Source organism: Gallinula chloropus (assembly GCF_964237585.1).
Source record: "Gallinula chloropus genome assembly, chromosome: 4".
NCBI classification, from domain to species: domain Eukaryota; kingdom Metazoa; phylum Chordata; class Aves; order Gruiformes; family Rallidae; genus Gallinula; species Gallinula chloropus.
The window spans coordinates 8,773,037-8,796,719 of NC_140088.1; the positions used below are offsets into that span (position 1 = coordinate 8,773,037).

Below are 23,683 nucleotides of genomic sequence, written 5' to 3' on the forward strand. Positions count from 1 at the left end.
ATTGTCATCCAGATAGGTTTACAATCCCAGACCTATATTCCAAGTTCTGTATTTGGGCTTTTTTTTGTTCTTTTTGTGATGAGAAAACCTGGCTACATGGCATATTTTACTGACTGTTGGTTTTGCTGCTTTGTAGTTTTCTTTTCATCTGTCAAGAGGTTACATGACAGGATTTTTTGCCCTTGAATGTCATTTCGGTCTCACCTTTACTTCAGAGGAATATATGATTTTCTTTGTGCAAGAATCCAGCACAAGACCTTTATGAAACCCTTAAAAAGCATTCCTAGCTTTACCCAAATCCAAAATGTTGCCATGCACGCCTAGTTCAGAAAAGCAAAAATCCTGGCACTCTCCCTCAGATGCATGCCCATACAAGCTGCTGAGAGTTCATCCATGCTGAGTCTCCGCATTTGACCCAATCAAAGATCTGGCTTTACAGTTTAGATCAAAAAATCCACCAAACCCAGGAAATCTGTGGAACTGACCATGTTCAAATAGTTTTCACTACTGCTTGTGTACAGTGCAGAAGTTCAGCACAGGTTTTTTGTGGAGCCAGGTACTGATGGCAAGTCAGTTGTGTTCTGCATTCAGATGCCTGTGAACAAAGTTGTACTGGCAAAGTTACAGTGACATAATAAAATCACTGTCGTTTTGTCTTTGTTCTATTTAGGAGCTCCATGTACTGGTTAAAAAACCTTTCAATTTAGTATAATTTACACTGAAACTGGTAGTCCTTTAATGGTGGAATCTCAGTTAAACCAGAACTCGGTGGACACTATGATTTGGTTCCCTAGACGCAATAACCATCTCCAGCCTACAACAGGCACACAAGGACACCTGGAATCAAACAGGTTTTAAGAGCTTTGTTTCAGCAGAAATGAATGTTTGTGAGAAACACTAAAGAGTGAGAATCACCATAGAAACAGATAGATATAAGGTACAAAAGGATAGGACATAAGCCCTTGGGAGCTTGACCTTAGGAGAAACCTAGAAAGAAAGTTTTCTTACGGAGAGCTGAGAGACAGAGGCTTGAATTTCTAAATAAAGATTTTTCCTGTAAACCAGAACAGGAGAATTTATCTATTATTTATGAGTAACAGGATTGCATGAAGAATATCTGGCTCTATCATCAGTTTCTCCTCCTCATGAAGCAATTGAGAGACTACCAAATTTGCCTAATTCATGTCATCAAAGAGAACTGACTCTTTTTTTCCCACATTTGCTTTGTAATCTCAGTTCAGGCACTTCCTGTAGTCACTGATTCACCATCTGTAAATTTGGTATATTGACCAGAGGGGAGTCAATAAGGAAGCATTGTGAAGTCAAAAGCTTGAAGAATGCTACATATTATAAGTACTTTCACAGTCAGCTTACCTATGGATTTCCAAGCATAAAGTTAAACACCAATGTTGTCAATAAGTGGCAGAGGGTTCTCCTGGTGATTATTCAAAACTACAATGGCAAGCACCTTAAGGCTCCAACAATACAACTGCTCCTTGCCATTACGCAGCACATATCTAAAAAGAGCTGCTTTTCAAATGTTGCAGAATAGAAAAACTGGCCTTCTCTCCAAGTATAAAAGGGCCCTGGGCAGAGCTCTTTCACTAAGATCATCTCATCCTTGAACTTCCAGATTTATTTTTTTTTCTTGTCTCCACCACTGGTAGGTGATGATGTTTATAGTTTTCCTTGTACATAACAGATGCCAGTACAGCCATGGAGCTGGCTGGAAAAAAAAAGGATTGCAATACCCAGCCTTATCTATTATGTTGAATGAATCCCGTGCAATGCCTTGAATACCTGTGTTATATGCACATTTTGGTCTGGTTGCTTGAGAAATGATTTAATGTAAGCATACTTTGTAGAAATTCACTTAGAAGATGACAAAGTAGTGGACAACTGTATCTTGTTATGGGGAGAGGTTTTGTATTTGTCTGCTTTAGTTTGGCTGAGTACAAAATTACAATGGGGAGTACCTCATTATTACAAACTCACTATTGCCACTGTTCAACTTTCTTCTATTACAGGAGAGTTTATGTTAAATGTTACACAGTTTAAACTTGGGCTCAGATTAGAGCATAAACTGAAGATTTATGTCTATCCACAACTACTATTTTCAGTGCTGGTGAGTCACAAAAAGTCCAATGAGTACTAAGAGTTTACAAAGTGGTTTAATAACTGAGGGGCACAGGGCTATTAGTGTTAACATTAATAGTACAAATGTTATTAATGTACAACCTTAAAGTACAGAGCTTAAAGCCCTGTAGCAGCAGTTCGGGTTTGTACTGAAGCTGAATGCTTGACATGCACCTTTTGTGTAATGCTTAGAGATTTTGGAACAGTTTATGGTATTTGGTTTCACACTGAACCCATATTCCTCCCCCTTTTTAAATAAAGCATCTTTCTGCATTGTTCAGTAAACCTGCTGGATGAGCTGTGACTCCATAAAGTTTAGGAACTCATTTATTATGTTGCTAGTTCAGACGCTGCATTTATTCACACAGAGCATCTCTAAAACCTAGCTTTCATTAGAGCCGTGGGGAGGCCCAGTCTTTCTCCCTTCGCTGGAGAAGGTGAAGCTCGAGAAGATAATTAACCATGAAACAATGAGGAGGCTTGCTGGGTAAGCACTAGTGTGAAAACAGTTACTCCTCACAAAAGAAGGGAAATTAGCTGGCTGGATAGAAAAGGAAGTGTCAGACTGGAAGACTGAAAGGACTGCCAGCATAAGTAGATAGCTCTATGCATCATTAATGCAATTTTTTTAACACTTAAACTTCACTGCTTTCTAAATTTAAATGCATTTAAATGCCGTGTGTTAGGGGAGATTAATATGCCATTTTAAAATAATTTCTCTTAAACTTTCCATTTTCGTGTTTCACCAGTTTTAGTCACCCTTCCTTCATGAAAAAATCACTGCCTCTGAGTATTGTATCCTTGTTTACAAAGGCAATGTAAACAGAGCGTTCTGAAAAGATTCAGTTTGCTCATTGTATTTTACAAGCATGTTATTTTACATTAATACAGATATTTTTATGAACAGAAAGTTTGCTCTGATTTTACTGTTTCGGGGAGTAAAGACTTACGATGTGCGTTTCCTTTCAAAACTTCCTTCTACTAGAACAGTGTTCCCTGAAGCAGCCACATTTTTGGCAGAAATTCAGTTATATGCTATGCCAAAAGAAATAGAATAAACAAACACTGCTTAATGCAGCTGGCTAGGTAATTTACATATTACTGCACACCAAACACGAAGACCTGAATATGGATTAGAGCTACAACGATGACACAAATGTCTTATATGTAAGAAGAAATGAAATTCAGATCATCCTTGCTAACGATTTACATTTTGTTATTTAATGTATGTTATAGTACCTCTGACACATAAATGCATGTACATATTTAAATATTAAGTAGATGCATGCATTATATTTTCTGTATATTTTACAGAAATTTGTGCTAAAAATATCTTGAAAAACTGTTAAGTGGGTACAGATTTCAAAGCTTTTTTCTGGTGAAAGCAGACTGCCTAAATGACCACATTCAGGTCTTTTCCACAGTGAAAAAACCCCTCCTAAATGCAATGAAAACCATCTAGGTATTCCTTAAAACTTCTTTTCTATACACAAAAATATAGTATGGGTAGGCCTTCAAATCTGCAAGTTCATGTGCTTTCAAAAAGCATCTGTCATTTTGAGTGAGATGAACAGTCCGTTCAGCTGCGTCCATCTCCTGCAGTGGCCAGTAGGGAATGTTTATGGAAAAGTTAAAAAAAAAAAAAAAAAGCTCAAATACATGGGATGGTCTTAGATTTGAGAAGCCAGCCTGTGTGAACTTTCAGAATTGGAATTTAAGAAGCATTACTTGATGTCTCCTCAATTTGTCTAATAACTTACTGAGCTCTTTTGTGGTTTTGCTGTCCATGATATCCTGTAGGAACACATTCAGTTTTATTATGCATGGCATGAAAATATTATTCCCTTTTGATTGTTTTAAATTTCCTGCCTGATAATTTCATTGGACACCTTTTACTTTGTATATTAAGAAAAGAAAAAGTGAAGAATTGTACCTTATTCATTTTCATGCATTTTTAAAAGTTGCCTTTTATTGTATTCCTGTCTTCTTACAGCTGATGCAGATACTAGAACATCCTATAGTATTGGAACTGAAACTGGTTATGCATATTCTTACTGAAGATCCTGAAAATACATTTCCATAATGGGTGGAGAATAGGGACCCTATCGTGCAAAATAGCAGACCCTGGGAAGATGGAAATGATTGCTGTACAAGCTGGTGGAAAATATGGATTCTTCCTCTATTTTGAAAAATTATTTTGTTTGAGAGCTCTTGAAATAGAAACTTAGCTTCAATTACACTCACATACCATTCCTTGCAGAACTGGGGTCATTTGAAAAGCAGTGCAACAAAGTCATTAATTATATTAATTAAAAAAATCACATGCTTGTGACTTTAACGTTTTCCTTAACTCTAGTTTAAGTTTTAAACAGTGCTGGCCTGAGCCATGTACTTAATGATTAGTAGATATTAGGCATCTGAATAAAACACTGACAGTATCCTGTAATCTGAACACAAGGCACTCCAATGAGGGTGGCTATCTGCCAAGAACTTTTAATATCTGCCCCTACACTTGAATGCCTAGATAAGGAGTGAGGTCTTTTGCCTTTTAAAATTAAAACTTACCCACATTTTCTTTTTGAACGAATTGGTTTTGCCAGTGAAATGGTGTTTGCCATTTCTTTCAGCATCCACATGCACTGGAAACATCGATTTCTAACTTCTGAGTATTACATATTTTCCTACTAAAACTGATTATTCCTCAAAATTCACTTGAAGATTTTGCACATCTTACAGTTCCAATGAACATTTCAGGAGCAGGGAATATCTTTTTATGGAAACTGTGGAAAGTGCTTCATCCCCATGGTTTCAATCATTATTTAGTTTGTAGCATGGAAAAAAATATGACTAGATTAAGAGATAGTTGGTAGAATATATGACACCATGCTACAAAGACCTAAGCCTGCTATTATGATGTTGAATTTTCCCATTATAAAGTTATAAAGCTCACAGATCTCAATTTTATAGGATTGAATTCTGCTGTCTTAAAATCAGAATTTTTCTAATTACTTGCTGAATATTTATTATAAAAAATTGTGGTAAGTTTATTTACTAATATTGTAGTTGTCTATAAATGCAAATAAATTATAAATGTTAGATAGGCCACCAATCAGAGTCAAATACTATGACCTGTGAGAGATATGACAGTGTTTTCACAATTGTAAGTTGAATTACAGAGCCATGTGATAAACTGGCACTTCTGAGGGCCTTGCTGGCATTCTAAATCTCTTGATGGTTTGTAAATGCCAATCATTTTAAAAAATCAGATCAGCAGAGAAATATTACCAACTTTCTACCAGCTATGAAAACAACTCCAGACCAGCACCGGTTTGAAACACAGTCACCAGTAGACATGGATGAACAACAGAGGCTCTATATATCCCCAGAAGGAACGATTTCCAGCTTCTCTCTGGGTACCTCAGCACCGCTGACCAGCTTTGAAATTTTCTGAGATATAATAAAGTGTTTAAGCAACTTCTTCAAATATACATTAATTTTTCCATATCTCTGAATTGATATATTTGAATAGATTATAACTGCGGTAACCAGAAAAGGTTAAAAAAGTCCAAAGAAGGAACCCCTTTTACATGTAAATACAATAGATGTATATACAAAACTTTGTGGCACTGTGCCAGCAAGTTTATGTAATTCTTCCCCTAATACAATAAAGAGTAGTAGAGAAAAAAATTCAAAGTCTCTGTGATTTAAAGAGAAGTCTTGTCAGTCACTGAAACAAACTGCTCACAGGATACTACTAAAAACCAGTAGTACAGACACAGTATTTTATACCCAATTCGGACATTGTGGTTTGAGCTAATGGAACTACCAGGAACCTAGACTTACAACACTGTGATCATGAAACTTTCTGCCTTGAATACATGAAGTCAGTTTTTAACCATAACATGAGCTGTGGCTACTAGTTATGTGTGATCAAGCAACCATGTTTGATTTAAAAATAGTACTTGGAACCACTTGCCTTATTTTGCTTTTCTAGCCTTTTTGTGTAAAACCATGATCAGCCATTATGAAGCATTTCTATCCTCATACAGGAACCCATCTTCTAAAAAAGCAAGTAAATTTCAAGTACCACACAGAAATGTTGTGTGTTTGGTCAAGGTAAAAAAATAAAACAAAGGGGGATTGGAGTAATTAAGTACTGCAGCAATTGATTTTCTCAGTAAAATAACTCTTTACTTTTAATGTAATTTCATTTATCTTCCTGTGATCACACCAATAACCAAAAAGTAACTTTCACCTCTCGTTACAAAGTTTGCTGGGTGCCCTGGAGAGGGCAAACAAACCAAATCTGACTGCAGAAATAGCAAGGAGTCACAGAAGAGAAATGTGAATCTCAGAGAAGGATATTCAACTGGTTGAGGTACATGGTGATTGACACATGCTACTGTAGGACTGTGGTTGAACAAGCTACAAGAAATGTTCTTGTAGGTTTCATCAAGCTGGAAGCTACAATTCTGTATGTAATCAACACCATTGCTATTGGCAGGGAGCGTATGCCTGGAAAATTCAGTGCAGAGAAAAGGACTGAAAGAGCACGAATGCTGAACTATTCTTGCTGTGCTAGGTGGCTCACCTTATGAGGCAAAGATAACCTTCACTAGAAGAGACTCCAGAGGAAAGCCTATTGCTAGGACTGTCTGTATTGAATCTGTCCTACATGTCCTAAGTGTCCTGTGAAGACTTTTCTTTCCAGTCCTCCCTTTTCATTAACAGAAAAGAAAAAAGGTCACTCAGGCAACAAGGTAGAATTGGTGCTCTCAACCCTAACAGTCCAGCCTACTCCTAAATCATCTTTAGGGACTCTAGAGAAAGTTAGGAGTATGTACCTTTATTTCCATCCTCTGCAGGGGGAGTGCTCAGGCCTCCTACGGTTTAACAGAGATCATGAAATAGTGAAATAAGGTTGCCTTAGTCTCTGGGGTTTGGATTAACCATTAGCCTTTTCTTGCCTAATCAGTTAGTCAACTAAAAAGTCCCATAAAGTGATTAAAATTGGAGCAGCAGGTAAAAGTCTGCCTTGGTGGCAGTGAGCTCAGATGATCACCTCTGAGGGTTTGCTCTCTCAGAGGACTGGAATTTGTTCTGGTTTGGCTGGGGTTATGAGTTTGAATACACCCCCTGGGCCTCCTATCATTTTGCAAAACATAACAACATCTGCCAGAGGTGAGGGAAACAGTTGAATAATTTAGCAAATTAGTAACATCGCATGGAATATTTCACCTCTGGATTGTTGCCCTAGACTGTTAGTTATGACAGAAAGTTTTCCAGTCTCTGAGGATTGAGAAGAGACCTCTGTGGGAAGAAATAAATGTCTGATTTTCTTTTTTTTTTTTCTTATTCACTCTAAAAAGTTATCACTGCAGGTGACCATTCAGGAGAGCACATATCTGAATTTTTAATTCATTTTTATGGAAGTTCCTGAGTCTGCAATTTTTGCCAACAAGAAGGATTTTACCAGCTTCAGTTTTGCCAAATCATCCAGAGTTTGCACACTGCCAATGATGACTGCCATCGTAACAATGACTGGCCCCCAAGAAAATTATCAGAGATACAGGATGTCTTGCAGGAATGTGGGTCATATCACCTATCTTGAATTAAATTCCAAGAAAAATGTAAACCCATGTTCATCATTTCTGTAACTAGATATAATTATTCCATGTTGTACATCAGGCATACAGTGCAACACAGAAGCACAAAAAGACATGTATCTCAAGTATGAGGACGGCACAGCACACCACAGACAACACAATAAAAAGTCTGTTCACTTAAAACCCCACATATTTTAAGGAAGCACCAAAGTGAGCGGTCTTCTGTGTTGAAATATGAGTAAACCAAGACTACTGACAGAAATAAATGCAAGCAATCAAGATTGTACTGTCCCACCTATGCTATGAAGAGGTCTAATATCAAAACAAAAGTTACTTGTGATAGATTAGTGAAAAAACAATTAGTAAAGATTCAAACATATGTCATTAAATAATTACTTTGTGAGGGTTAGATCATGTAATAGGTGTTCAGCACTTTACAACATGTAGTGTGCTCTCCTAAGACAATTAAGTTAATCATCACTCAGCACTTTGCTGTATTAGGCACTTCTGATAAACTTTTACATTTTATGCAAGATTTTTAGCTGGATCCCACCTTAGAAAAAAATGGTTTGTGATAAGATTAAGGAACCACATTTTTGTTTAGTGAAGCTATCTAGCAAATAATTGAACAATAACACATTTCTTTTTTACCTTTGAAAGCAGAATTTTTATACTGGTTGATTATTTTTTTAAAGCTTGGAACAAGTGTCAGTCCACAGCTTGAAAAAATATTGTACCAGTAAATTAAATGTAGAGAAGTGAAGGGGACACACCATGCCCAGCTTTATTAAAACCCGTTTTCTTTTCCAGAAAACATCACAGAAAGACATAAATAGAGAAAAGTGATAAAGATATCAGATCAGAAGCAATATAGTATTTTTTAAACAACTTGTTTTTCAAAGTGCATTATAAAGAATGAAACCAGGAGGAAGTCGGGGAAAAATCCTAAAGTGTTAAGCAAGCTCTATACCTCCTAAGAAACAAGCTTGTGGAAAAGAGAGAGGGTTGCTGTTTTTTTTTTTTTAAAGTGAGCTGTCTCACCATTGCAGATTTTCCCAAGTCCTTACAACTCTAATTAAAATGTGGTAATTGGTTATGTTACCTCAATTACCATGATGCATGGACATTGATGCAAAGCGACACCAATTGAATCCCTTGGGTGTTATACCCCAAGGCCATCCCATTTATTGTGGCCTTATTATTTTCAATTATGTGGCTGGATGTAGAGCATACTTTCAAGCCAATACAGATGAAGGTTTTGCTGGACATACAGTGCGGTGTATACATGGAAAGACTCAGGAGAACAAGTGAAATAATGTTTTTTTCTTCATGAAGCCTACTAGTGAACTTACTGATCAGACAAATTATTATTTCAGACATTTTTCTAATGGAACAACTACACCACCTTAACCTAAATTGCCTTAGCTCAAAATTTCTATCTTGAAAGCACGACTAATAACTGTCCCTTCAATAATTAGCCCTCTCTGTTGAATAAGAAAAGAGACTGCCTGCCCTGTAAAACAGATATTTTTCTTATTCAATGAATGAGAAGTCTGGAGAAAAAGCAGTTTCTCCAGTGTTCTAGCTTTAACCACAGCCAGCCAGTAAGCACTGCACAGCCACTTGTCCACTCCCTCCTTGGTGTGATGAGGGAGAGAATCGGAAGAGAAAAAGTGAGAAAACTCCTGGGCTGAGATAGGCAGTTTAACAGGTAAAGCAAAAGCTGCGTGCACAAGCAAGTAAAACAACTTCCATGGGCAGGCAGATGTTCAGCCATCCCCAGGAAAGCAGGGCTCCATCATTTGTAAGGGTTACTTGAGAAGACAAGCGTCATCATTCCCAACGTTCTACCCCTTCCTTCTTCTTCTCCCAGCTTTATTTTCTGAGCATGACATCATATGCTATGGAATATCCCTTTCATCAGTTGGGGTCAGCTGTCACAGCTGTGTCCTCGCCCAGCTCCTTGTTCACCCCCCAGTCCACTGGCTTGTGGGGTGGTGGGTGTGAGAAGTAGCAAAGGCCTTGGCTCTGTGTAAGCACTGCTCAGCAGTGATGGAAACATCCCTGTGTTATTAACATCGTGTTCAGCACAAATCCAAATCACAGCTCCATGCCAGGTCCTGTGAGAGAAATTGACTCTGTCCCAGCCAAAACCAGTACATCCAGTCATTATAAAGGCAGAGATACTGAATTGCAATGTAAGAACTAAAATCCATTAGAAACTAGTTTTCTCTGTCTTAGTCACAACAGTAGAAGAGTGTTATATACTCCAGTATTGGTAAGACAGTCCCAGAACAGTGATTTTCCATGGTAACCTCATTGCAGCTTTCATTACAGACATATCTGACCTGGATAAGACATCCCCAAACTGTGAACATCTGTAGCTGCTGGAATAATCCACTGAGGCTAAACCCTTAATGTACACTGAGTATATCACTGGCTGAGAAAACAATCCAAAAAAAAAAAAAAAAGGGAATAAAACTATTCACATATTCCCACTTTGACTTAACCATTGTAAATTTGTGGGTATGAGTCTGTCCCAAATCCTTTTTTAACTGTTCAGTTTTTCAAGTGGACTAGATCCTCTTAAGGAAAGCGCGTAGTGAGTTAAGATTCTCCAGCTGTTGAGCAGGAATTTTAGATGGCAATTTTGGGTTTAGTTGACTAAAGATTGTTGCTATTGCTGTTGTGATTGCCAGACAGACTCCTTTTTCTTTTAAGATGATTGCCAGCAGGGTCTTGTTAGGCATACTATAAGGCATCTGTGTAATTCTGAAGCTAAAATTTAGGTGACGTATAACATTATACCAGCAAACTATAGAATGATAAATCTGGGGGAAAAGAATTTACCACAGATAAAAAAAACACAGATGGGGGAAATAAAACCCTCTTTTGCTAAAATAGATTAGGACTCCTTCCAGTAACAGACAAGTGTCCTAGTGTTTTTTAAAAGTAATCTTTTGGGTTTTTTTCATTGTATGAATATTACATTCTTTATAGCTAGATTGTTTTACTGAATCTAACTACATGTCATTCTTCTGCAGTGATTCTTATTGATAATTTCACATTCTAGACATAAGTTTTGGTTTATGAGAAAATCTTTTACTAGACTTGGTGCTCGTAGCACATGTTAATATCTTATTATTTGTAAGCCTGTGGTGCCCACTATTGCAAAAGTAGAGCAAAATTAAACACTGCTGAAAACCATCAGTGAAGTCAAATGATTCAAAAGAATCCTAAAAGCCTTTTGTGGTTAATTCCAGCATACCTTTGTAATGCACTAAGTGGCCCAGATAAGTGACTGAATGTAACAAGGGGCAAAACCAGGACAAAGGAAGACCCCAGTACACAAATTAAGAAGACATTAGAAGATGTGACTCTTGTACTTATATGTGGCAATATAATCATTTGAGCTATCTCACTTACTATCAGCAAGTCAGATGCCTTAAATGAGTCAGATGCCATCAGGGTATAAAAACATCTTATTTGTTTTCATAAATTACAGTATTTTGTGGGCAACCACAAATAAAGACTTGTTACCAAGGGAAACTGTTTTAGTGCCAAGACTGGCACACCATCAAATACAGAGAGATAGGGAAGCAGAAGAAACAGCCCTGGTGCCTACCCAAGAAATGACTGCACAGGAACTGAGTGAAAAGGAAGGGTAGGACATGCCAGCTCAGGACAGGGAAGACAATGAAACCTGAATCCTGCTGCAGCCAGGGCATCTATAAATGTTGAGAATACAGATACTTTTGTCAACATGAGGAACTTCTAGATACTAACATACTTCATTGTATTGTTACAAACGAGCCTAGGATGAGAGGTTCTAAACCAAAACAAACCACAGTTGAAATCAGATAAGCATCAGGGTAGCTCTAAATGGCTGCCATTTCTCAGCAGAATGAATGATACATCCCCTGCCCAGTGAAAGTCAGCTCAGCCCAGCAAATAACTCCGGACTATCTCAGGCAAAGCAGGAACAAGGCAGCATGTACTCTGTGAAGTTCCAAGTGTCCGGACAACAAGCCAACTGCCATACTAATACCCTCATCCTGCCCCAACTCCTGATTGATTGCAATCCCAAACAGAAACACAAGAGTAGCAGGAAGCTCTAATTAGCTCGTAACAGTTTAAAGTAGCTACAGCTACAAACAGCAAACAGCAACTGCCCACACGCAAAAGGAGTTAATATGATTTCACTTGAGTAACTTGGACTTCCATTCAGCACTCTCTAACCTAGTGCGCAAATGCAACTTAGCTTTGCTCCAAATTCAACAGAAGATGTATATTTACTACAACAAACCAATAAGTTTTGCAGATAAAAAAGGCAGTTAATCATCTTTGTGGTACTTTACCTTTTAGGGAAGCCCTGTTGAAATTCTGTCCAATCTCTCTTTGGCAGTTATAAACCAGAGTCTAGCAACCAAACAGAGTCTCTAGCAACTAAAATTCTGAGAATTACTTTTTTTTGTTTGGCTGCTGTCTAATGCTGAGTACATTTGTTTTTGAAGCTCCAAAGTTCAACTGTTTTGTCTACTGTTGGTCAGCTCATTAAACATTTTGTGTAGCACAAACCAACAGTTTACTGGAGCCACTGATGTGGCTAAAAATATTCTGAAGATGGAGCTATCACAAAAATATAACTAGCATTTCTTGAGAGAATGAAAAAGATTTACTATTTACATTTCCTTTGTTTATCAATCTTTTTTTATTCCTCGGTCTCATATTCCTTCTAACCCATTCACATGGCCCACCTATTTCACTGCTGAATTCTTATTTTGTTTCTCATTTCTTGCTCTCCCAGAATCATCACCATGAAAACTTACGAATATTAAACTCAGTTCACTTGGGCTAACTCAGCTCACCTGTGCTGACTGCTTGAGGAGATTAATTCTGGCCTGGCCAGAACCAGGACACTTGTCTATCTGCCACTGTTGAGGTGGTGTCTGTCACATTTCTTGACTTTCCTCTCATGTAAAAAACTCCTACCTTCATTTTCTGTTCAGTTTCACTCTGGATCCTCACTAATTTTGTTACTTCCTTTAATTTGACTGAAATATCTCTACTATTTTTTCACGATCTTTATTTTACCAGTTTCTGTTTTACCTTTGACTCCACTTTATCAAATTCCTAACAAAGCACTACCTTGGATTTTTCTGCTCTCTAGATTCTTTTTCTAATTCCTTTGTGGATTTTTGCTAAATGTTCTTAATTTATCTTCTGCTTTTCACTAGACTCAAACAAGCCATTTCCCTTACCTGCTTCCCTTTCTCCTTTTTAGGTGATAATGCAATTCAGATACCCGCAGTTCCCATCTCTGGACTGAGGGCTCGAGTAAACTTCTTTGCTACTAATCCTGCTTCTTCTGCCTGCCTTTTGAATATCTCCTTAGTGTCTTGTTCCTTCCTCAAGTCCCATTTCTATCTCAATACCTAAAGCAAAGCAGCCAATAAAACAAACAGGAAGAAGAGCACTCCTTCTTTAGAACATTTGATAGAAGTATGCAGACAACAGGTTATTATTACTTTTGATGGTTCACTTGTCCACAGCATCCTCCTTACTAAGTCCCCATTTCTTGGCCCATTTAGACTAACAGTATTTTCACTCTGGAGCTGCTAGTGTTTCTGAACAATGTTTTGTATACCTTTATACTACACTACCATAACTGAGCAAGAGAATTACAGTTTCTGTTATTTTTTGTAAAGAAACTTTAACAAATAGAAGTCAAAAGTAGCATTTCACTATTAGTCAGATAATTGCTAGGAAGCATGTAAGTGTCAAGCTTTTTTTCCTTTTACTTGTTTGATATCAACCTAAAAAAACTGTCAGCTATATATATGTCACTTGTTCTCAACTCTCACAGCTCTTCAGTGTATGCAACACATAGGGTTATCATTGCTGTCAGTGTAGCTGCAGTATACAGACTTCGGCATTATGATAGTAGAAAAAACATGCTGAGCCAATTCACCCATTACAGTCAATGGTGTTAGAGTGGGGATTATTTTGTTCCCTCCACGGTTTATTGTTTCAATGTAGATACTGCTTTGTAATATAGTTTTATGCTGTATAAAACCTGTCTAATTTATGCCACTTAATGGATGGTTTAAGCAAAGTGCTATTTTGCCTCTTAGGAATCATTTCCCTGAGATAAAAGCAAATTAATGCATTTTACTTATATTCAAATAACACAGAATTGTATATTAATCACATACCCATGGCATTCTATGTGAAATACACGTCTACTGCTGGGATGCTAATTAAAACCAGTCTTACTTACACAGAAAATACTTTTCCTGAAATATATTTACAATCAGTGAAATATGTCTCTGGGCCCAGTTCTGTTAGGGACTAGAGCAACTCAACAATGTTTTCGTTACTTGACAGGATCAGATGTGATGAGATTAAATATCCAGCAAATGCAACACATATATTATGAGTTTCTTATTAATCAGTTTTGTCCATAGAATACAATGCTTTGTGAAAAAAATAAAGCTTCACTTGCTGGTAGTAAAGACTAGGAATGACATCTTCAATGAGAAGAAAACACTGAGATGAATGTGTTTGTTCTGCACCAAAAAAAAGTGTCTCATGAAGAATGAAACCACATCTTTTTAAAGCAAGCATCACTCACCGAGTCTTTTTCCAATCTCTTCTCCAGCCTTGTTTGCCACTGGACAGCTTGCATGACAATGGCTTCCCACCTCCTCTCAAGGTTTACGATTATCAACTGCATGGACTGGTGATCTGCATTGAGGTTGCAGGTCTCCTGGTCATCCAGGAGGTGCTGGCATAGTCGCAGCACAGAGGCTACTCCACGACGTCTCTGTTTGATCTCACAGCATAGAGACTGCAGGACAGACAAACAACAGATGTCAGGGTGGAATACTTTGCAAATTAAAAAATTAACTATTATCTGATGTTTAAAGGTGCCCAATCTCTGTCTAACAATAGTTTTTTCCTCTCTTCCATACATTTCCATACTTAGTGTCAAAGCTTAGTAGTTTATTTTCAGATAAACAGTCTTAATCTTAATAGTGCAAAGGAGTAAAGGTGCTTTCAGTCTTCTTCAAACAAATGCCATACATAGCTAACTGTCTCAATGATGTTGAAAGTTTTACGGTGTAGACTGGTTGATTCTTACCCCCCACCCCCCATTCAACTGGGATACATCTGAAATGAGTTATCCTGACAGTAATCAGCTTCAGAAACTCTTCGTGAAAAAATGGGGGGGGTGGGGAGGGAGAGGGGTGAGTAGTCATGCAATGAGAATATATATGTATTTAGAAAACAATACAGAAACTATTGGTCATATGTACCCTGTCCTTAAGGAAAGAGAAAATTCAGTATAAAATTCTTTACAGATGTTTTTTGTTATCATAAAATATTTCCAGGCTAGTTCCATATTCAAGTAAACGTAGGAATACTGTGATAACTGTATCCTTCTTGAAGATGAGTAATTCACTGCATTTATTTCATCATACTGATTCCAGTGCTACCAGGAATGCAGTCTGACGTGAACTGCATGATGGGAGACAATCGCTAAGCCGTAATATTGCTGAATATTGATGGGAGCTAGGGTATGTTATTTCTATGCCAGAAACCCAAGTAACTACACTGAGAATCTCATTGAACAACAGTATAAATAATGCATCTACATGCCAAAACTAAAGAAAGATCTACCACCCGGAAGCAATTAACGGCGTAGGGTGTTTCCAAGCGTGGTTTTATCCACAATCGCACTCTACCTTCATTCAACATCGAATCAGGATTTTATTAACTCATAATGGGATTTAGCAGTATCTGTAAAGTTGGGGTACAGAAGGCACAAACACATCTGAGGATGACTGCTTCAGCCCAGCCTCTGAGACGCTATACTTTTACAGCACTGCATGGTTCAAGTATTCAACTATTATCATAGGTCTGTGCTACTCCTGAATTTAACAGGACTGTGCTCCACACATGGGAGCTTTCCAGAGAATTTAAACTGTAACTTGCCAACATCTGTTTCCCTCTGTGGGATGCCACAGATGAAAGTGCATGACCCCATGAGAAAATCTGAACTATCATCTTTTTTGAAGACCGGGTATTTGCCTGTAAGCCTCTAGTTTATCATAACAAGCAAACAAACAAAAAAAAAGCCACTGCATCTTTCAAAGCTGCTCACTAGCATTAACTGACAAAAAATCATGACCTGCCCTCCTGGATTTTATTAGCAAAACAATAACATTCTGTATAAAGTGAATTTAAGTTCCAGATTTTCGTATCATTCTTTCCTTTAAAATTGAAATTTATACTTCAAAATGTTGTGCCTCAAGTGACTATTTTGCAGCTGGAAGTACGTGCTTGATCAATAACACCAAGCTAAAAGTATGAAGGAATATATCTAAAAATATATATGTTTTATTTGCCTACAGATAGCGTGCAAATGATTTTTTTTTGTTCAAAGCCTGCAACAGAAATGGTGATTAAACCCACAAACATAGCTGAATTACTAATCTACTTTCACTGGCACAATTGGGCTGTTCTAGCGGTTAACAGATTGCTTATTAATCAACAAGGGTAAACAAGACAATGCAATCTCATTTAAAGCGGAAGTTTTAATGCCTAAAAGTATTTGTGTTCAAAATGTTAATCCCAATAAGGCTTCATTAGAGGATGTCTTAAAATGATTAAGTATATTTCATTGCTAAGTACACTGAGTAGTATATCAGCAGGTGGACATTTCATACAGATGTTCCACTTATTGATATAATGCATTCTATAGCTATTTAAATTACCCTAACTCTGTAATAGCTAGAATTCTATTACTTCTATAATGAGAGAACCCTGTACCTTTAATATTTCTGAATTTTAAATAAGGTGAATGACAAATTCCCAAACCACTATTTATGGCAAAATATGACCAGGAATTTTATTATTCAATTTATACCAGAGCTGCATTTTCACTTATATTTCCTGAACTTGCCCTTATTTATTTTCCTAGAGTTCATTACTACTTTCCTACATAGTTCTTGATGTAACTACGACGTTTGGCACATTTCCTTTCTGATGCTGTTCATTAGCCTAATGTCACATCAGAAAAAAACAACAAACCAAACCAAAAAAATCTACGTAAAGTCAAGGTTCTTATTTTACATTGTGTAACAACTGAGCAACTCATTATTAGGGAAGTGATGGTAAATTATATACTGCTGCCAGTCAAATCTAGGCAGATCTGCATTAACTTCATGGAAGGTAATGCACTGCAGAATCTGTCCTCATAACATTAACTTACCTTGATCTACCCGATTATGTAATCCCTTATAAATATTGTTCATTTTTGGTACAATACCATATAATATGATGAGGTAAAGAATATTTCATTCATAAGCCATTATACGGGAGTTTAAGTGAGGCCTTTACATTGTGTTATCTGAAAGCAGAGCTACAACATCCAAGTCATTTCTAATTTACATCAATTTTACACCAGCATAATAACAGTAGCTTTACTGGAGCTATTTCTGATTTACATGGCTGTGACAGTACAATTAGGCCTATGGCACTTTTGTTTCAATTTTATTACATGATATTATGGTTAATATTAAACAAGAGAAGAATGAAGTGCTTATATGTAATGGTGTGTTGGAAGAGTTGGCTATAGCAACAATACTTTAAAAGCCAGAGAACTTAATCATGTAAAGACATCTTTAAACCCTATGTAATAGCACAAGCAATAATGAATCTAAGCAGTATTAGTGTCTGGTATACAGTGTCCTAAAGGGACACAACAATGGCCTATACCCTATGACATGATATCTTACAGTGTTGTGTATTCATCCGAGTTCTGCTACTGTTAAAAAGGCATTCTTCTATAAAAAAACTGTCAATATAGTAATTGTACATGCAAAGTATGCTTCCAGGACCATGGTTACTTTCATTATTTGCAAGGTACTTTCTACACGGTGAATTAACAGCTATAATTTATGCTTAATTTTAAAAAAAGGAAAATTATTATTAGTATCTCTGCTGAGGCTTGGGCCTGATGGTCTACAGCTGCTACAGTAAGTGACTGGGTACTTGATGGTTGCAGAAAATTAGGAAATGATCTAGTGGTAGACTGAGAACCATCACTTAGGCTCCTGTGTGCACAGATTTGCTGAAGTGTAGATTAACAGATCAGACACTTTTAATCGTGGCTTTTCACACTACCATGTGTCTGTTGAGCAGTGGTAACTGTAAATACAGTCCAAACCTTTGCAAATGTGGGAGAAACACATTTGATTAAATCATCTGAGCAACACTTAAATTAGCGTATTTGGGCTTTTTACTGCAAGCTAAGAGTATACACAGTAACTGCAGCTGCCGTGTATGAACTTGACTTTGTCTGACTCCTTTGCTTCACAACAGATACCATGATAACATTGAGGTGTTATTCATTATAATGTTATTACAAGTGATATTTTCCCATACTGAGCATTCCTGTCTGTGCTGTTAGAATCTTGGAAGATTTTTCTTCCCTCTGCCTACTCCTATTTTCAGTGCTTTGAAGTTATCACCCGCATAGCTAAAAAGGCCTAGCTGAAACTACTTTCACAGCTTGTTAATTCCATGCCTTAAATCATCTGGAAAAGCCCCTGCTGAGTCGAATGACATCAAACACTCTTTCCAAGCCATGGGCTAATGGCACTATCTATGGGGATGGAAGTAGCCATGATCTGAACAGAAGGTGCTCTGCATAGCTGTGTGGCTCCTAAGTGAATGGCATATGAGCAGAAACACATGCACAGCTTTAGGTGGTGCCAGAGAGTGGAGAGTGTGGGAGGCATCAAAAAGTGTGAAGTTGAGGAGTATTAAGAGCCTCTCAAGCTTGGGTCCCCCTGCATCCCTCAGCCTTCCTGCAGTGGATCAGTGACTGAGCTGTGGGGCACTGCCTATTCTGCACGACTGAAGGACATGGAGGGGAAGTAGGCTTTCTCACACAACATGGTAGATGAGTTGGACAATGAAGCACTGCTACAACTAAGTTCTTGAGAAGGTGTTTAATATTGATCAGTTAAATGTCCTCAGGTTGTCAGCAAATTCTATAGGACTACTTGTGCTTAAAAATAGTTTAAATGCCAGTTTAGGATTAGTTTAGCTAAATTAAATCCACATATATATTGTATGACCTGAAGTTCTTTCAATGTTTTCCATCTTTCCTGCCTTCACTTTACAATTAGGGATAATAATGGTCCATGTAGAGGTGTCCAGAGCTTTGAAAATAGTTGGAAGATGACAAATGTTAACTTACACAGATGAATTTTCTTTGTGCTTTCAGGCTCAGAAGAAATGCCAAGATATGCTGAGACAAATGATATTTCTAGGCTAGTGTTGAGTTTCTGCGTATCTGCAATATTGGGTGCTTTTAGGGAAACAAAAGAAGCTTGACTGCAGATAAATCTGGCATGACCAGATCCAAGAGGAAGTTTCTGACTATGCTTGGTTTGTTAAAGTCTTACCCTTTCTCTGCTTTACGGGATGTGGGTATGCGAGGGAGGGAACAATACCCTTCCTTATACATCAGTTGTTGCTGATGGGAGACCAAACGAAGGAACCACTGTTATTTGGTACAACAGCCACATACAAAAATTAAAACAAAAAACTCTGAGAATGGAAGCTACCCTTCTGTCTACAGCAACCAAACTGAAATTCTTAAAAAAATGTAATTTGCCTTTTTACATCTAATTTTTGGCTAGTGAAGCCCTTCAGTTTTCAAACGTGCTAATGTAAAACTTTAAGAATCACAGCTAACCACTAATGCACCAACAGAGGGAAAACAGGACACAATATGCTTGCAAATGCTGTGTAAAATTTAGTTTTCAGTGTGCTTTCTGTGAAATGGCAATGCTCGTTGAAACCTCCCTTGTCTGGTGTGATGTATTTCTGTATTTCAATCTTTACATGACACATGGTGAAAACAAGAATTTCTGTTACTGAACGAAAGAGAAACCAAATAATTCCTCAAAAAATATTAGTAAGAAAGTAATTCCTCAAAATAAAAAAGCTAAATGACAAAGATAGGAAATGAATGATGACTTGTCATCTTTTAGAAAAATAGTGCCAAACCTGTCTGCTTTTGCTGATTTCAAGGTTAAAAGAAAATGTCACCTAATATGGGAACTCTACTCAGTTGCATACTGTGGGACTTAATCTATACTGAAGCTAAATATTCTATAAGTATGCAGTGAAGTGCAAAAAACAGCAATTGAAAAATGACATGATTAAATGGCACAACATGCAATCATTTGCTCTCAATTATATCAATGTATCTTCTTCATTTCAAGGAGTCAGGCAGAAATATTGTTTTTTAAATGCCTCTATTAAATTGGGCACCAATAATAAAATAGATGAGAGTCCTAATAAGCTCATTTACGTAACATACATCACACACCACAAAACTATTCTCTCCAAACGAGTTTGTTCATAGATTTGTCTCCTGGTTGTCACCAGTCTTGGCTACATTAAAAGATTTTAAAGGCATAAGGCTTGCAGACCATTCAGTGGAAAATCTTTGTACTTAACCCTTGAGAGATCTTTAATGCTAATTATGGGAAAAGTATTGATATAATATCTTTGCTGTCACATTTTATTACAATGACGGTCACAACAGAATCTGGGACTGACATTTTAGAAATATCATCTAATTGCAAGTCAGAAATACAGAATGACAGTTTAAAGTAGACTATGACTTCTTTCAAAACAGCAAACTGGCTCTCTTTATTTAAAAGTAATATTTAAAAGCTTTACTTATAATAACATTAGAACTTCTAAATCGCTACACTGACCGTATCTCTCTGTATCTCACTGCTTAGCAAAGTGTTACGATATCTCTCTTACAAGTGTGAGCACAGTTCACTATATTCCTTGTGAACTGTGTCTGTTTCTATATGTATTAAAAATGGCAATGAACTAATAGGAAAAAGTCAACTTTTGTACTGGCTTCAAGAATTGATATAGGTCCTTGTGTTCTATATATAATGAAAAGCTTAATATTAATTCAATCATTTCACTAACATTAAAAAAGTACACGGGACTTTGTGTTTATTTTTAATTGATAATGCAAATACATTTGTTAATTGGGTAAATAAATTTATTTTAAATAAAATACTGATTTTTAAACAGCATTATAAAAGTACCGGTGTTCTTTCCCATTTTTTTCAGCAGTACAATATATACATCAAAACCAGTTACAATCCAGAATAGATGCTTCTGGGCTCACTCCATGAAAGCTGCTATTATATCTGTACAATGTTCTTTAATTTCTTTGTTCTATTCCTTATGCTTGTTTAAGTACTGTAAAATGTTTGTTTGTAAGAATATAGTTCAATGGTCTGATATTTAGCTCATATTCCCATGTAACTAGTAATATGTAATATACTTCTCTTCATAAATTAAAAAAACTATTAAAATTCCAGACATATAAAACAATATGAAGAGTAAGTTACTATAAAAGAAACTATAATAGCTTACAGATTGCTTGTATCATTACTAAAGCACTGGTATCTATTACAGTGTCTCCCTGGAATAAAGAATGCACTTTTGGCAATAATCTGTTAAAAAAGTGCCCATTATTGTTAAGATGCTCCTATCTTTGTGCTAAACTAGTATGCAATTACAGAAAGGTAACTTTTAAAAATAAAAGAAAAACAGTGTTGGATGTAAATGCACCCACCCTATTGAAACACAGCGTGTCTCTTCCAAGTCTTATTTGTCTTGTGTTTCATACAAGGGTTTAATTAGATTTTTCATTTTTCACACTGAAATGTTTTAGAGCTACACACTGCAAAGCTGGGGTTAACTTGGTTCCAGGGGATAAGCCAAGTGGCTCAGACAGAGGAGTCAGACATGATGGCAAGAGGATCCATTTTTCTAGCCTGGCACTGTTTGTGTTTATAAATGCCTCTGGTTCATGCCCTCCTTTCATTCAACTTGAGAAATTCTCTTTCCAGAGAAACAGATCCAACAGAGAAATATTGAAAGAAGTGGCAGAGTTTGCTCGGGCTTCTTTTTTTTTTGGCCCCCCAGAAAAAGCTAAAATAAGAGTAGGGAAAGAATCAGATAGATAGGATAAGTATCAGTGCTTTGTTTTGCTTTCACAATGAACCCTGAAACCCTGAACCATACTTCCCAAAAAATTCACTTGCCTATAGTGGACAGTACAAACCTGATTTTTTTGGTAGATCACCACACTGGGCAGAGTGTGACATGAATGCGTGTGAAAATTCAAGAGGTACAGGTGGAAAGATTAAAAAATTCTAGTAAGGCATACGTTAGGCTCAACTTTACTTCCAGTTGTTGGAATTCACTTAAAAGAAATCAAGATGTTTCTCAACACACATGACACATTAGATGTCCCTGCAATTGCATAAAAACTCTTGGGTATCAGAATTTCAGCCATCTTTAATGAGGAGTTAAAACCATTACAGGTTTGTATCCTGCCACAGAGCTATGTAATAGGCTTTCAAGAAAAAACTTCCTGGCATGGTTGTACATCAATACCTGTAACCCTGAGACTGAGTTCAGATGTTAATAGTGTTGTACTTACTCTCTTTCTAAATCTAGATCCCCAGCAGATGGTAGACATGCATTTTTTTCTGTCCCCATGCAATGGGCCCAGTATATTCCAAAATATAGTGAGAATTTAGCCTATCCTGAATTATAGGGAAAAACATCCCACAGTGCATTGGTATTACTTTTTTATGGGAAAGCAATGAACGTAAAGTAAATTAGATTAATCTTTTGGATTCTTCAGGACAGGCAGGGTGATAGGAAAAGAAAATGAACATATCTAATGAGTAAGGGAAACAAAAAAAAAATATTTCCTTTGGCTTTTTTCTTGTGTCAGTGAAGCAAATTTAGCCTGGATTCAAAAACTTACAGCTTGAGCTGCTCCAGGGTAAACAGAGGAAAATATATTATGGTGCTTTCATGTGTATCTATATATGCACAAGGACAACAAGCAGGCTTTTCTAGAAATGGTGTTTCTCATCTTCTGTCAAAAAAGCAATCCGTCCTCAGAATGGATATATCATTAACACATAAAAACATTATTTTTATTCTTTTGCCATATCTTAATCATAAATACACACACAGGCACATTTCTTTTCTGGTTTCAGCTCAAGACAAAACTAAGTCCCCAAGAAGAGAAGTTACTTGCAGCAGAATCGACCAGAGCCAGGCAGCACTACAATGAAGTAGTTTCACTCATACCTCACAGTTTACCTCAGTGTCTTCCTTGAATACATAAGTCTTAGGCAAGTGTTCATAAAAACACGTTAAATTTTAAATTAACATTAACTTGCCTCTTGTACAAGTTAGGCTGACATGACTTTGACATGCAGAGTTTAGCCCCAGGGCTGTGAGGCTGCTAGAAACAGAGTTGAGGACAGAGGCAGGTGATGTGGTCAAGATGAATTGTGAACAGCAGTCAGAAAACTAAAGGCTGACAAAAGCCAAATGTCTGGATGAGGTGACTATTTGTGTATGATGGTCTTAGAAGCTCAAAGTTACTTATATTATTGCACCTTCAAGTGCCATTCTTCCATTGCCTGGACCAGGATTGGGGTAAGAGACTGGATAGGACGAAAGCAAAGAGGGCATGAAACAGGATTTATTTCCTTCACTAAAGCTTAGACTAGAGAACACAATGAGATTCCTCTTATTGTGCCCAAAATGTGAAAATGAGCATCACTGTGATAAAGGGAAAGGTGGTGCACAACCAATGTCAGAGGCCAGGATTTCAGCTTCATTCTGAGGTGAGGAAATGCAGCACTTTCCTAACAGAGCAGTAAGGGAATCATCCTGCAGAAGACAGGAATGTGCATACAGGGTTTTTTTTTCCTACTGACTTTTTGCAGCAGGGATAATTTAAGACACTCTGCTGTCCCTTGTAATGTGTTGATAGTCTGCAAATCCTGTTC

The 23,683-nt window shown here is 37.1% G+C and overlaps 1 protein-coding gene across 1 annotated transcript in view; it reads right to left on the reverse strand.

Moving 5' to 3' along the window:
• Positions 1 to 23,683, reverse strand: part of AKAP6 (A-kinase anchoring protein 6) — a gene marked incomplete at its 5' end in the record, with an annotated part of 228,335 nt that overhangs the window by 16,717 nt on the left and 187,935 nt on the right. Inside the window, one exon of the mRNA XM_084264174.1 lies at positions 14,377 to 14,592. Within this exon, the coding sequence (XP_084120300.1) occupies positions 14,377 to 14,592 (216 nt within the window). The remainder of the gene's footprint in view (positions 1 to 14,376; positions 14,593 to 23,683) is intronic.